This window comes from Embiotoca jacksoni, unplaced genomic scaffold, assembly GCF_022577435.1.
Source record: "Embiotoca jacksoni isolate LCO1_2020_lvr unplaced genomic scaffold, fEmbJac1.0.p SCAF_9, whole genome shotgun sequence".
Lineage (NCBI taxonomy): Eukaryota > Metazoa > Chordata > Actinopteri > Embiotocidae > Embiotoca > Embiotoca jacksoni.
In genome coordinates this window covers 14,827,327-14,842,337 of record NW_027185447.1, presented here as the reverse complement: position 1 = coordinate 14,842,337, position 15,011 = coordinate 14,827,327, and the positions used below count along the sequence as shown (strand labels likewise).

Here is a 15,011-nt window from a genome sequence, read left to right as displayed (position 1 = left end):
AATAAAAAAAAAAACAAGACTAGTGGCTCCCATGCACTTTTCTGAGAGACCAAAAGTCTGCTAACGGACAGTTCAGCCTGTGTGTGAGAGGCTTGCATTTTAAGTTCCCAGAGTTATACAAGTGCAGCCTGCAGCTCTCCCACAGATAATGGACCATGAGCATGCAGGAAAATATAAAAGAGGAATTCAGGGTGGGGGGAATATAACAAAAGAGAAATGAATACACAGTAATGAAATGGATTCATGTCTTCCGTCTGAAAAGAACATCAAAGGAGATGCTTAATCTCAGGAGGCAGTACTTTGTTATCTGATGTGCATCCCCTCTGTGTCTCAATCCCTCTCCATCCATCCCTCGCTCATGATGAGATGGATGATGATGACCGTGCATGAGGCGGGATGGGGAGGGGGGGGGGATAGAGGGATAATACCTTCTGAATACATGATGAATGTAGTCATCAGGCTTAAACTGACTGGGGGGTGGGAGTGAGTGTCACGCAGAGACCAAGAGCGTGCATGTGAATGACACCGAGCACCATCATCAACTCTCCCCTGCAGCCTCTGTCAGTCTCTCTCTCCTGCTCCTGAGGAGACACAGAGGGAATCACGCAACAGACAAGACAAGTGAAAGAGAGTGCAAAATATAGCTTTCCTTTCTCTCCTGTGATTTCTTTTTTTTTTTTTTTTTTTTAACTGATCAACTAGTGGAAAAAGGAAAGAGGCAGTGATACGCAGAAGTAAAGCGCATCTTGTCTTTGGCTTCTGCCCACCCAGAGCTTTTTTCTCAGCAACAAGATCAAGAGCTGTACTCAGTGCGCACAGGCTGAGGAGGAGAGGGGATGCTGAACAACATGACAGACTGCGAGGAGGGAGAGGGGGGACCCAACAGTCAGGGTGAGTGACGAAACCTGCCGCAGACATCTGATGAGTGTGTGGCAGTGCTTGTGGACCTGGGTGCGTCAGTTTGCATATGTGTGTGTGAGTGTCAGCGTGGGTGCTGAGAGCGAGCACACACGTGTCAGCAAGGGAAAGTTAGGGAAACAAGATTATGTCAATTCCGGGTTTACAGAGATCAGAGCTAGTCCTATAAAATCTGCTTTTTTTCTGTGGAAAAGAACAGAGAAAAACAGACGACCAACTAAATGTTTCATTTTGTTTAAATTTCTGACTGATGCACAAAACTCCCACATGTTTAGAACAAAAAGTGGTTATCCTCTTGTCAAGTATCTGTCTGCTGTATCGCACCTTCACTTGCATCTTGCACATTACACCTCCTGGGGTTGCAACCTCCATCTGCTCAACCTGTTCAGACGTTCTCCTCTTTCCTCTTGAATGTGCTCCACCAGGGGTTCATCCGATGCCTGTAGATTCTTACAAAAGGTTCTACAAAAAGGTTTCCAGGAGACTGAGTGCAGCCCCGACACAGCGTCGTTCATTCATTCTCAAACTCATTCATGTCTCTCCCCATCAAGACCATCTTCCCCAGGAGCAATATCTGCCTTTCATAATGGTCCCAGTGGATGGCTTTGAGTGTTTGTGTGCACGTATATATACAGTCTGAGTGTGTCCAAACATGCATGCAAATATGTTTTAGATGGTATATATCCATATATTGTGATATGTTAAAGATGCTGAACAACTTTTTTCAACCACATCTGTTTACCTTGCATTTGCTTTTAATTAGATGTTACAAGAGGTGCAATATTTAATCAATTGTGAGAAAATGTACTTACTAGATAAAATAATTATTCTTTTACTTATTTTTCAAGAAAATGGGGCAAATATTCTCGAGTTTGAACCACTCAAATGTGATTATTGTCTGTTTTTTGTTTTTTTTAACCTCTTTTTCTGCTGGTGGTCAGAAAAAATAGCAAACTGAAGACATTACCCTTTGCAATTTCTTATATTATTTTGACATTAACTGCTCACAAAAGTAATTGTTAATTGCATTTAGTTTTTTCTCTATATGTGTGTATCTGTGTGTGCATCTGTGTACACACCAACAAGGGGAAATCCACCAGTGTTGTAAGGCAGGATAAATTATGTACTACTAAGGCAAATTCATTTTAAAATCACTGAAATTTTTCCAAATCCATTGAGATGCTGAGCCCGTATCTGCATCACCTGTGTTTTGATAATTTGGACCTGAGTTATGTCAGTGTGTGTTGATTATTTCCTTAAAACTTTGACACCTGTCACACACACATATTGTTCTTAGTACTTATCAGTTTATGCATTTGTAAAAACAGAAATATATGCATTATATTGGACAGAGTGGCTTCATTGCTAGCTGTTGTTGTTGTGTGTGTGTGTGTGTGTGTGTGTGTGTGTGTACGTACGTGTGTGTGTGTGTGTGTGTGTGTGTGTGTGTGTGTGTGTGTGTGTGTGTGTGTGTGTGTACATTTTGAACATGACATGAGGGTGGTCACTTCAAGTGGTTTACTGATTTTGACTGGCTTTGGCTTACTTGGGGTCTTTGTCCTTACTGGACTTGTTTCTTTGAACATGAGAATCAATACATACAGCAAATTCTTATGTGTATTTTGAAGAGAAACATTTTTCTGCAACTGGAAGATTTTTTACTTTTTCATTCTACCGACTGGCTGACTTGGCATTCCCCTCAAGGCCTGTTGTTTCAAAGGATTAAGGCAGAAAATTGGATTACGAGGACAGTTACTTTATATTGAATATATATTCAGTCTACAATGACTTTTTTCATTTTTATAAGAGCAATTCATCAACCTGTATAACTCCTTCGACACATTCACATCTTCTTAAAGGAACTATACCGTGTACAAATGCCATTATGTGTGTATAGAGCAGTGCTGTGAGGCTTTAGTTGTGAGGAAGTTGTGGTCCTTATGTCTCCATTAGCCTTATTCCGAAATGAACAGCATGTTTTGTGCTTGTTCAGATAGGTGTAGGCCAGACCTGGGCATTGTGTGGCCCGCGGGCCACATGTGGCCCTCTGGTTGATTCTGACTGGCCCGTGTGAGGTTGATTGGAAATTACAAAATAAACATATTTTCTAATTTTACCTCTTGCATGGACTAAAGCTGCAGTGCTTTTATTTTAATTGAAGTGTTTTATCACGTAATGACGCAAAACGTAAATCAAACACGTGCGCATGATTGAATCAAGTGTACGAGCAGTCAACTCACGAGACGACTTTAGCCCTCAAAAATGTCCACTCGTGCTAAAAAAAAAAAAAAAAAAAAAGAAAGGTAGACGCCTGCAGGGTTTTTAACAAAAAAAATGGACTGCTAATTATTTATTTACTGAAGTCGGAGGTAAAGCCGTGTGTTTAGTTTGCGGAGAGCAGATCGCCGTGTTTAAGGATTACAATCTGAGTCGACATTACGAGACGAAACACGCGGAGAAATACAAAAACTTGACTGACGCTGAAAAGACGGCGGCATCGGAAGCTTTGCTGGCTAAGCTACAAAAGCAGCAAGGCCTTTTTTTTTTTTTTTTTTTTTTACCAAGCTTCACACAGCCAGGGATGACCAACCAAGACCAGCTTTGTGATATCCCACAAAATCGCTAAAAACAGTAAAGCCATTCTCGGAGGGGGAGTTTGTCAAAGAGTTCTTGGTGGACTCTGCAGCACTAATATGCCCTGAAAAAAAAACAAAAGAAGCATTTGAGCAAGTCCCGCTATCCAGGCGAACCGAGACAAGAAGGATCGAGGACATGGCGGCGAATCTGGAGCTTCAGCTGCAACGTGAAGTGGTACGTTTTGACTTTTTCCCTCCTTGGCTTTGGACGAGAGCTGCGATGTCCGTGACACAGCCCGGTTACTCGTGGGATAAAGGACTTCAAGATTAACGGAGGAGCTGGGCAGCACTGCGGTCAATGATGTTGGTTCTCTTTGGCTCTACCTACATATGTGTCTCAGTGATGAAGTTTACAAAATCCAGGTATAGATCCTCTCTCACTGATGATCATCTGGCAGCTGTGCTTAGCATCTCCACCTCAGACATTCAACCTGACTTTGATGCACTTGTGAAAGCCCAACAGAGACTAGATTTCTCTCACTGAACAAGAAAAAAAGAACTGAAAAAAAAAAATCAAATGAGGTGGTTAGACTAGAAATGCTGGCATGTAAAGGCACCAATTAGCAGTGAACTGGGACACTTTCTTTGGAGGCCTTTTTCTCAAAATCACAGTTCAGCGACAATCATTATAATATGATGTGTCTTACTATTTGGAGTACAAAGACAATATTGTGGTGTCTTTAGAAAGCTAAGAACCTCTTTCCAACAGTATATGGAACTCAAAATGTGTTTTGGGGTGAATGTGCCTGAAAATGATCACTAATATAATGAGTCACAAATGGTAAAAACATTCACATTTTGTTTGTTTTGGTGTTTTATTGAATAAATTACATTTTTTTTTTGTAAGGCAACCTCGCTTTTTCATTGCTTAATCATAACATGCAATACTCTGGTGGATTTGATAATGCATTAAAGTTTATTATCTGTTAAAAGATCCCCCTCTAGCTCAACTTTAACTTTGGAACAAATGCTTCAATGATGAAAGCGAATTTATAGTTGAAGCTGATATTTGCTGATAAGTTTATTGGCAGAATGTAGTTTTTCTCAAATGTTCTTTTTGGATGGCAAATGCTTTTTCCTGGCATGCAGGTCAATTCTTTTTTTTTTTATCTCTCTCTGATTGTAGACTCATGCATGTTGTCACCAACTGGTGTAACAGTTACCTGCAGATCCTGAATTCAAATTTTGAGGATTTTGGAGACTTCTTTTTGCATCCGATGAGCTGATCTTTTGCTGATTTCACTGGGGCAGCCAAAGTGTCAGTTGTGTAACATCTGTGCCACTTGTTGATCATTTTCCTTGCTTTGCAGTGATATATTTCAAATGAATTGGGCAAAGACATGATTTAATGCTCATTTATTCAGTCTTTAGTTTTTAAAAGCAAAATCACACCTTTGCATATAACTTCACTTTGATATTTGTTGATAAGGAAAATACTTTTTTTTTTTAAATAATCAAATTTTGATCAACCCCTTAAAGCTGCTAAGACCCAAATTACACATATATTTTCAAGACGATGACACTAATCCTGCAAAGAAATTTTAACTTCTTGGGTGTATCAAACATGCAGCAGAGGAACATTGACCTTTTGCTTTTAAAGGTCATGATGTAGCTACACCATCACACCAAAGGGGTGAATAATGAGGTGGCAACAAGGGTGCAATTACCATCATGCTGTAGTGTGATCACGCAATGTACAGAGCACAAGAGTTTCTAATGACTGTCACACTTGTACAGAGATCTCATTATAGTGAGCTTTTTTAACAAAGAAGGCAAGATGAGGGACTGATGAGATCCCTGGAGGCTGCACACTTGACAATCAAAATGGGTGAATTCTAATCAATAAGCTCGACAGGCGAGATAGTGATGTAAAAAGTGGAATCATATATTGATGATTTAATCTTTGGGCAGGTTTGCTAGTAAAAATATTTTAGTGCATTTTGTGTTTCATTAAAAAAAAAAAAAAAAAAGGCTTTTTTCAATGGACTTTGGTTGTAAATTGCTTTTCAATTCTGTTCCCTATCAAATGTGTCAACCCCACTATTAGGTCTGTCTGTAAAAGTAAAAAAGTACTTCATTAAGTTAAAAATTGTCACATAAATAATCAAATCTTAGTATTACAAACAAAATGCACCTTAAGTATCAATACTCATAATGGCTCCATCTGAAATGATAGTTTTAGTTTACTGGAAACTTATAAGATTACTGGATAGATAATTGAATATTGATGTTATGCAAATAACATATTAGTGAAGCTGATTTTAAGAACTTTGTTGAGTGCATCATGAGACTTTCAAACCAATCAAATACAGAAATACAGTAAAATATTGGAAATGGCAGTTCACTCTACCTTACGGTTACAGCTGGGTTTATAATGGAGCTGTAGTCACCAACATATTATTTGTATGTGGAGCAGCTGGCGCTGGAGATAAACAAAGGTCACGTCAATGTCAAAATTTGGGCAGCATTTATGTAAAAGCATGTAACAACAGCATGTGTGAGTAAGGCAGGATCAAAGGTTAGGATTTTATTATAAAACAGGAGCTGATAGATGAAAAAAATTATACTGTTGAAAGAATAAGCCAGAGCACAGCAAAATAAACCAACAGTATTTTAGCTTTGGACAAAAAGCATCAAGATAACAAGCCCCTGAACAATGTTGTTTAGTTATCCTTATTCCTAAAATTATTTTCAGACAAACAGAAAAAAAATCGTTCGTTAAAATATTCCCAGTCATTTGACACATTTTTAGTGTGCGTTCAGCGCTGAGGGCTTTCGTCAGGTCTTGTTAATTATGGATTTTAGATGTTTGGATGCACTGCTATTTATTTTAAAGGCTTGCTCACACAGGCAATAACAGGACTGCTTGTCGTATGTGTCCTTGTCCTTGTCCTTGTTGAGCTCTGGGGGAAGATGGTCTGGAATTGCCCTCTTGGGGTTGTTTAGACTGAATGATTAAACCTTGGCTGGAAGCACTGTACATGAACACACACAAACACAACATACAGTGACAGTATTAACACAAAACACTCTAGACAAAGGGAACATTATTTTGCCTGTGCTTGTCATCTGCAAACAGCCAGCAGCAGGAGAAATGTGCTGTTAGTTTACACATACAGACCCTGTTAGCTATCAAATGTGAAACAATCAAACACATTTAAAAAGTATTATCATCTTGCTCTGACAGCAAATAGTTTTTCAAAATGTACTCCTTTAAGTAGATTTAACTGATTTGTTGTTGCTTTGTTGTGTTAGGTGTTAATCATTTACTTGATCAGCGACCAGGTCATCAGCGACTTTGCTGACTGAGAAACAATTAAGGTAAAACAATCCTGCTGGAAGTGATTATTTTCAATAACGTGCAGTGACTCATAAGAGTGACCTGCACAATGGGAAGCAGTATTTTCAAACCTGGGAAGTCGGGGCCCTGTCTAATGTCACAAGATAATCTGAAGGGTTGTGAAATTAAAGCAGAAAAAAAAAATAATGTTTCTGTTTCACCAAATTGTGTACGTTTTCAGACTGTCCACTAATCTTGGGTTTTGCTCCAGGGAATTAGATTTAGGATTTTTTTTTTCAGGCCTATTCTAATGAAGGATGGTCCGTCTGCCTACCCCTTTCGTCCCAGAAAATCTCAACAATGATTAGATGGACTGCAATAAAATAATGTGCTGACATGTTCCACAGATAATAATACTGCTCTTGGCCATGCCCTGAATTTCTATCTCATGGAATTTCCTTCATATATTTGAGGCACCGAAAAGATGAATTGTAATGACTTGGATGATCTTCTGACTATACCTGTAATGCCACAAGTGGGTCAACATTTTTCATTGTTACTTAACAATTATTGAATGGATAACTGTGAAGTTTGGTAAAGTTATTTGTGTTCATCAAGTCAAAGGTTTTTCAAAACAGAACTCACTGGGGACCAATTTTCCAGGGACCTTCAGATGTACTTTGGATATAGTGTTAAAGCTTTAACGGTAAAGTTTAACACTATAATTCATTTCATGTTGTCTAGTTTGTTTCCTAAGTACACAAAAACAGCATTGTTTGTGGGCTTTTTAACCAACGATACTTGTTGAAATCATTCTGATAGCACAAGGAGCTTTCAAGTTGGATTTTGGTCCTGTATCCGCCCTGAAAGTAATTTCCAGGCAAGACTGGCTTTTGGTTGTAGATTGCGCTGCGGCAGATGACATTTGCATTAAGTCAAGCTTTCCTCAACTTCCCTCTGTAGTAAAGCTGGGTGCTCTTTGAGTCTTTTGAGCTCAGCGAGGGTGCAGTGCTGCAAAGGCTGGACTTATTCTCAATGAACAGAGGCCTTGTTAGCTTTTTGAATCTGTGTAGCTGCATATGTGTGAACGCCTTTAAGCGGATGAACAAGCATATCTTTAGATTATCATGGTGTCCCTTTAAACATTTTTGGAAATACTCCTACTTGTTCTATTCCAGTAAATTAATAAGAAGATTGATACAAATCTCGTGTTTGTAAATATGTTTCTAGTTAAACTCAGCACAAAGACTCAAGCTAGCCTTGTTCTGGCAAAGGCAACCAAATCCCCCTCAAGCAGTTAACATGCTATGTTTTTATGACTAATCCGAGCTGTGCTTTTATGGTGGTAATGTGTTGGATGAATTCTTGCCTCGACACCTTTTCACACTAATGTTTTTATGCATTTACATACAATGTGTAAGCAAATAGATAATTTTCCCAAACTGCAGAACTATTCCATCAAATGAAATCTGATACATACAGTATGCAACCTCTGATCTCACTATAATAACAATGGTGGACATTCTGCATTAACCTATGGGCAATCAGACAAATTGATTTGGATTCAAACACCGGTGGATGAGCTAACAACATCTGGCAAGCAGATTAACTCCATCTCAGTGGGCTGTGGTAATTTCACTGAAAGAGAGAAGGGTCACCTGACACATTTTGTATCAATGCACAGCCTAAGCAGATGATGTAGATGGCACTTTATTGTCTGCACCAGGGACACAACAGATGCAGTTGCTTTGCTGTATTATCACATTATCATTGGTTATTCATATTGAAATATCAGAAGCAAAAGTATACTTTTTGTTATTGCAAAGTAACAAGCAATAACCAAGAAATGCATCAGGGGAACAGCATCTATTGAAAGCCTTGACATGTTTATCATTTCTACAGAAGAATGAGCGCTACCTTATACAATTTTCTTACTCTGACATGCATCATGTTAATTACATCAAACAGGAAATACAAATATCATTTATTTACTTGAGTAGTCCACAGAAATGTAGTGCATGTTAATGAGACAGGCTGACTATGCATTTTGTGTTTCATTCTTCTTTTAGAGTGGTAGTGGACATGAACAGTCGTGCAATTCTACATCAGGCATTATCTCATTGCAGAGGAGTGCTGTATTATGCAAAGCTGCACTCTTAATGCCATGTAAAGGATTTTATTGTTGCTGCTTGCCTGTAATTTCACTGATGTATCCTCAGCTGACTTAATAAACTGCTTCAAAACAGACTATTTTAAGCGGCTTCCTGCTCTGTCTGCAAACAAAAGTGACAACTGTGGCCCAAAAAGTAACTCAAAAACAATGTGTTTAAATAAGTAAAACGCTCCATACAGCTACTTTCACATTACATGCCTACTCATAACATTAACTGATAAAATATTTATTAGAGCCAGTAATAGCATGCAACCAAATATATTTAGAATAAATATTATTTCGAATTTTGCTCGAGGCCCAAAGTCAAATTGAACAGCATTTCAAAAAAAGTTAAATATTAGAGAAAGGCTCAAATATGAAGAAGTTAAAACTGTGTCCACCTAAAACAAGCTACAACCGTAAAATGCTCCTCTTGAATTGATGCATCAGTATTATCAACGCAGTTACAACCTAAATAATCATCATCATCATCATCATCATTCATGGGTACCCTTTTATTTTTGGTGATAATCCCACTTTTCTTCAAGTAGAATTTTAAATGCAGAACTTTTACTTGTAATGAATTACAAGGTGTCATTAATTACATTAATCTGTTGGAACTTGTGCTTAAGAATCTTTATACTTTACCACCGTTGCTTATAGCATCTCTATGAGTAAAGAAAGATCACCCATGGTCTTAAACTCTGTGAACCATACTTGCATTCCCCCACTTCTGAATGACAGCAAGTGGTCATTTTCAGGAAAATGTAAAAACAACATTTTAAGAGTTTTGACAGACAATAAATTCTCTCCTATTGCTATTACGACAGTCTCACATTCAGACATGGAACTCATGCTCTTCTGTTCTGACACCCTCTTTCTACCATAAGGCAGTTTGAAGTGACTCACTGAGCCTTTGACCTTTACTAAGACCGTGATCACACTGCAGAGGCCGGCACCATGAGGTCAAGAAACAGAGCAGCTGAACTGCAAAAAGAGAGGGGGGAATAGTCACAGAGCTCTCCTCTAATCCTCCCACTGAGCTACAACATCTCTCCCACCAAGTCATCTTAGATTGGAGATTATGAAGTACAGTGCAGTCTAATCCTTTCTTCCTTATCACTTTCCCTCCCGAAGCTCGCTCACAGCAGTCCAGTCTGTAGAGAAAACTGAAACCATCGCTTTTTCTCCTCACGCCAACTGTCATGATAGATTTTATCAAAGAATATAAGTGTGGTAGTCATAATTTGACCGTTTCAGAGAAACTAAATTACCTTGGCAGACTGTGTACTTTCTGTTTTACAGGAGATTAAGGTGTCATCAAATGCCATCAAATGTTGAAAATAAGAAAAAACTACTTGTAACTAGGCTACTGAATATTTTAAAATAATCACTTGTTTGCAAATTTTTGTCCTTTTCTACATCTTATTGTTATTGTAATTTATTGCCAATATAATAATCGCTCATCATGACATGGATATAAGCCCCATAGTTTCCAGTCTGTCTGTGAATACAAGGTGGGGGGGGGGGGGGGGGGGGCTAAAATTGTGTTTTTGTGTTTTTGATGCGATGTGGACGGGGATGTTTTCATGTTGGAGAACTTAGGTGCCATTTCAGGTTCTTTCCACTTAATATTTTCCCTCAGATGCCTCAGAACAGTAGAGCTCGGTGTTGACAGTCTGACTCTGGTAACAAATTCATGGTATATAACCATGAATGTCAAAGAAAACCCTTCCAGTTTCGCCCCTGACCTGATGCACCTTTTTTTGGTCTTGTACAGTGACGTTTACACCTCTTGAAGCACAAATATCACTCAAAACACTTCGACAGGCTCATTGATTAATTGTTGTAGGTTTTCTGAAGCATATCAAGCATTTCATGTCCATGAGAAAAATCACTGTGACTAGCGCTCACTAAAATGTGTAACTCAGGTGCAGATGATGATCCAGCGATGAAACTTGGAATACTTGCTCACGAGGGTTATAACTTCACTCTGCTACATGCACATCACAGTGCTACTTAAAATTCACACTCAACAGGAGCAGTCTCTGAACTTTTTTAACGACCCCAGGAAACACTCAGCTATACTGACCACTCAACTGCACCCCAGGCAATGCACTGTCGTTGTCAATTTAAGCAGGCACGCCCGCAAACATAGCTTTTCTTTTTAATCCTAATATCTAATTAATGATTGAATTATTTTCAGAAGCACCACAAGAAAGCTGATGTAAAGTAGTGTATTTAGATAATGACACCACAATGACTTGTTGAGAAAATTCATTGACTTCATATTCATGAAAAGGTTTAATTGGAGTCTATTAGGGCCAGAGGGTTTTTTTTTTTTTTTTTTTTTTTTTTTGTAGTCCGCCCCTAGTGGCCCATAGTGGTATTACACTTCAAGGCACTTCCCCATTGTCTTCACTTATCAGAAGGATCCGGGACTGCATCTGTAACTGTATCTGGACTGTCCACTCTTTATGGTGTTGAAACTTGAGTGAAAATAAACTACATAACTTCTGAAAAAGGAAATAATACACGTCCTTTGTCGAAAATAAAAGGCTTTAACAGAGGAAAAATAAAGGAACACCCACTTGTTCTGGTAGCTTAAAATCACTGATGTCAAGAAATTGTATATATAAATTGCTTTGTACCTGCATTATTGAGTCAGTTTGCTAACATGAGGAGTTTGTTCTATTGTGCTGCTGTTACACTGCAGTTTAGCAGCATTACCCTTCATAGTTGCCTCAGTTAAACACAGTGGGCACTATTTTAGAACACATTAACGAAATGCATTTTTGTGCAAGCTTAAGAACTAACTCATTCTGATACTTTAAATCTAACTTTATGTCAAAACAAAGCCGAACTGTTAAGAGACTACCTGCATCTGTGATGTTATTTGATGGCAAATACTTGTCTGTCTTTCTTTTCTTTGATCATCCTTTTTGCCACATACTTTTTCTTGGTCACTTTCCCAACTCAGTTCTATAGTGTACATGCTTATTCAGAGGTCTTTTCTTTAAATCACACTGTGCTAGATTTCCTCTCTGCCTTTATCTGTAGCTGTTCACTGTGTGCACATCCACACATGCAAAACCACAGAAAAAAAGGTTAGGGAGAAAGAATAAGTGATAACAAGGTGAGGAAAATTTACCTTGTGGATGGTGAGCATCCCTTTTCTTTGTGGATTAATCGTTTGATGTTGAGGAGAATAAACTGTAGCTGTGTGTGCCGATGAATCATTATAAAGTCTTCTCTGGTTTAACTTTTGCCTTTTTCTTTTTTCTGTATCAAGTAACCTGAGAGGACATTTATTATAGGAAAATTATCTTCAGAGCTTGCTCCACTGCTCCAGAAGTTTAGAGGTCTGATGTGCATGCTTTTTTTTTTTTTCTACCTGCCTATACATCATTTTCTCACCTTTGTCTTCTCAGTGTTGCTGTGTAAAACTCACACTTTGAACATCTCTGTGTTCATTCTGAAGTGAAGTGATATCCAACAAACACAGCACCCAGTTTTTATTTCTTGGTTTCACATCTGACGGATGACTGCAACAAAACTGCTAAGGCCTAAAAAGCGTTAGGATTGGTGCTTTTTTTTTTTCCCAAAAACAAAAGATGATGATCGAGCTCACTGGAATTACCCATAACTTTTTATGTAGAATCTCTAATCCTTCTTATGTGCATCAAAAGACAATATTAAACTGATACCTTTTAAAAAGATAATCAGTAAGGTGCGTAATGTTTGTGGTTTTAGGGAATCTTTTGGTGTTGCAAATAACTAATACAGTTCAGTCCAGCTAAAACATGCAGCTGATGTTACTTCCTGGCCTGAGTCTGTGCCCCGCTCAGCTTTATTACCAGCTAAAGCTCCAAGGGAGAAACACTAATCTGTTTGACATGTTGACTTCGGGGCTCAAAGACCTGTGTTGGGATAAACAAACGCACCCATAAGACTGACTTATGTCGGTGGTTTGTTCAAAGGTCTCAACTGTGTTCGCGTGAGGAAAGGGGTTGGTATTGAGATGGTCAAGTTGATGGATGTGTACAAACTTTCAACACCCTAAGTGCACAAAGGGTTTCTTTCAACCATGAAGATTTCCATAACCACAGCAAGTAGTTGTGGTTTCCCAAACTGTACATACAGTATATGAGGACTGAACTCATCATTAACTAAAGAAAAGTTTTGTTTTCAGTTTGATCAGACTGGAAGCATTACTGCCAGCAGCTACCTAACAATCATCTGTAGCCAGGAGGTTGCTTGTTTAGTTCAGACAAGTTGGTTTTACACTTCAGTGGTATGTAAGGCGTAAACAAATGAAGTACCCTATATGTTAATCCATGAGCTTTAGAGGTGCTGGTAGGGGAATTTTATTCCCTTTGGACGCAGCCAGCGGTTTCCTCTTTTTTCATTTTTTTTTTTTCTAAGCTTTCCCCTTTTTAGTTTGCCTTTTAATAGAATTTAATTCATTTTATCTATCTATTTTTTGTAATTTTTTTTTTTAGCTATTCATACATTTTAACTGGTTTTACCTCTTGGTATATATTTTATTGTTGTATTAAACTTTTAAGTTAGTTTTTTTTATTAAATTGTCAATTTGTACATTTTATTAGCTTTTTCTTCTTGGTATAGCCTTTTACTAAATGTTGTTATTTTATTTTAAGTTTTAATTGAATTTAATGAATTTTTTAACTTTATCTAATTCTCTATTTAAGTTGACTTGGTTTTACTGGTCAGCATATCCTTACACTTTATTTTAGTATTTTATTTAACTTTTAATCCTGCCACTGGTGTTTCCATATGACAGATGTGTGATAGGTATTATAACATAGTCATTTCTTGTTTTGTCTGTGGATAGGGGGTTATTTTTAATACTTTAACTACAAAGCACTTTTTGCTAAATTCTTTTCATTGATTGATTGATTGATTGATTAAAATTTGTATCTTTTGCCTTGAGATTTACAAAAAAGGTGACCCATCAGTAGTCTTTTTTCGTGTTATGTCATTGATCACATACAAAATTAAAAGAGACAGAAAAGAACACTGCATCTTTCTCCACTAGGTGCGCACAGTGGCAGTGGATTGGGCAGACAGAGCGGTCAGGGTACTAACGTGTCATAAAACGTCAACTAAGAAATATGCTTTTGTTTAGTTTTGCCATATGGACTGCACACTATAACAGACTGGGTCTGTGTATCATTTCTCCATATCCAAGCCTCTGCTGCTTTAACAAACATGTCAGCAAACCCAGGAACAGGGTGGTCTCATTAGCTGCTGAATTGTAGAGGGAATTCTAGTTTTCTTCTGTAAGTGCATGCTTTGGCAAACACGACTGAACGTGTTGGAGCAGCAGAAGTGTAAATTAATTTCACAAGCAGAAGAAGTGTAAATAAATTTCACAGGCACCAACATTGTTTTGTTAAACAATAGAAGGCTTCACATCTGGAAATCAGGCTGGTTTGAATCATCTGTGACCTTTCCTTTCTTTTCTGCTTTGAGCATCATTATAAGATCTGACAACATGTTGATGGAAGTTTATGTGCATATGTTTGTCTTCTGGGGAAGTAAAATCATATAGCATGGGGCATTCATTAAGACTAAAGATGGAAATGACCTGTTTCACCTGAGTGAGAGTGCCACTACACAAAATTTTATGCTAGGCCGTGCTGATGTGTTTTGCGGTTTTGCTTTTGAATTTGAAATGTTGGTTTAAGACAACTTTGGAACAGCAAGCGTGCCTTTATCCTGCCAGAAGGCAGCTGTATGTGTGAATACATATCAATTAAATTGCTTTAATGTTGCCCATTCCTAGTTTTGTTCATAAAACAAAGAGCAAATTGAAATTTGGACATGTCTGAAGAAAACTCAGGCTGATAGTTACACTTTATTATATCCAGGGGGCACCATGAATGTCTGCACCAAATTTCATTGGAAAAGGGATGGACTGACTGTACAAACTAAACTTGAGCCGGAGCTGCATTTGTTAGGCCAACTTTCTGTGTTTTATTATCCGCCAGGTTATTGTTTA

At 38.1% G+C, this 15,011-nt stretch overlaps 1 protein-coding gene across 2 annotated transcripts in view; it reads left to right on the top strand.

Annotated features, from left to right (window-relative positions):
* The first annotated feature begins 750 nt into the window (after positions 1 to 750).
* LOC138193262 (solute carrier family 12 member 5-like) overlaps positions 751 to 15,011 on the top strand; it is a 44,775-nt gene continuing 30,514 nt past the window's right edge. For both annotated transcript variants that reach the window (XM_069141189.1, XM_069141188.1), the window contains exon 1: positions 751 to 891. In XM_069141189.1, the coding sequence (XP_068997290.1) occupies positions 837 to 891 (55 nt within the window). In that variant the 5' untranslated portion in view covers positions 751 to 836. The remainder of the gene's footprint in view (positions 892 to 15,011) is intronic.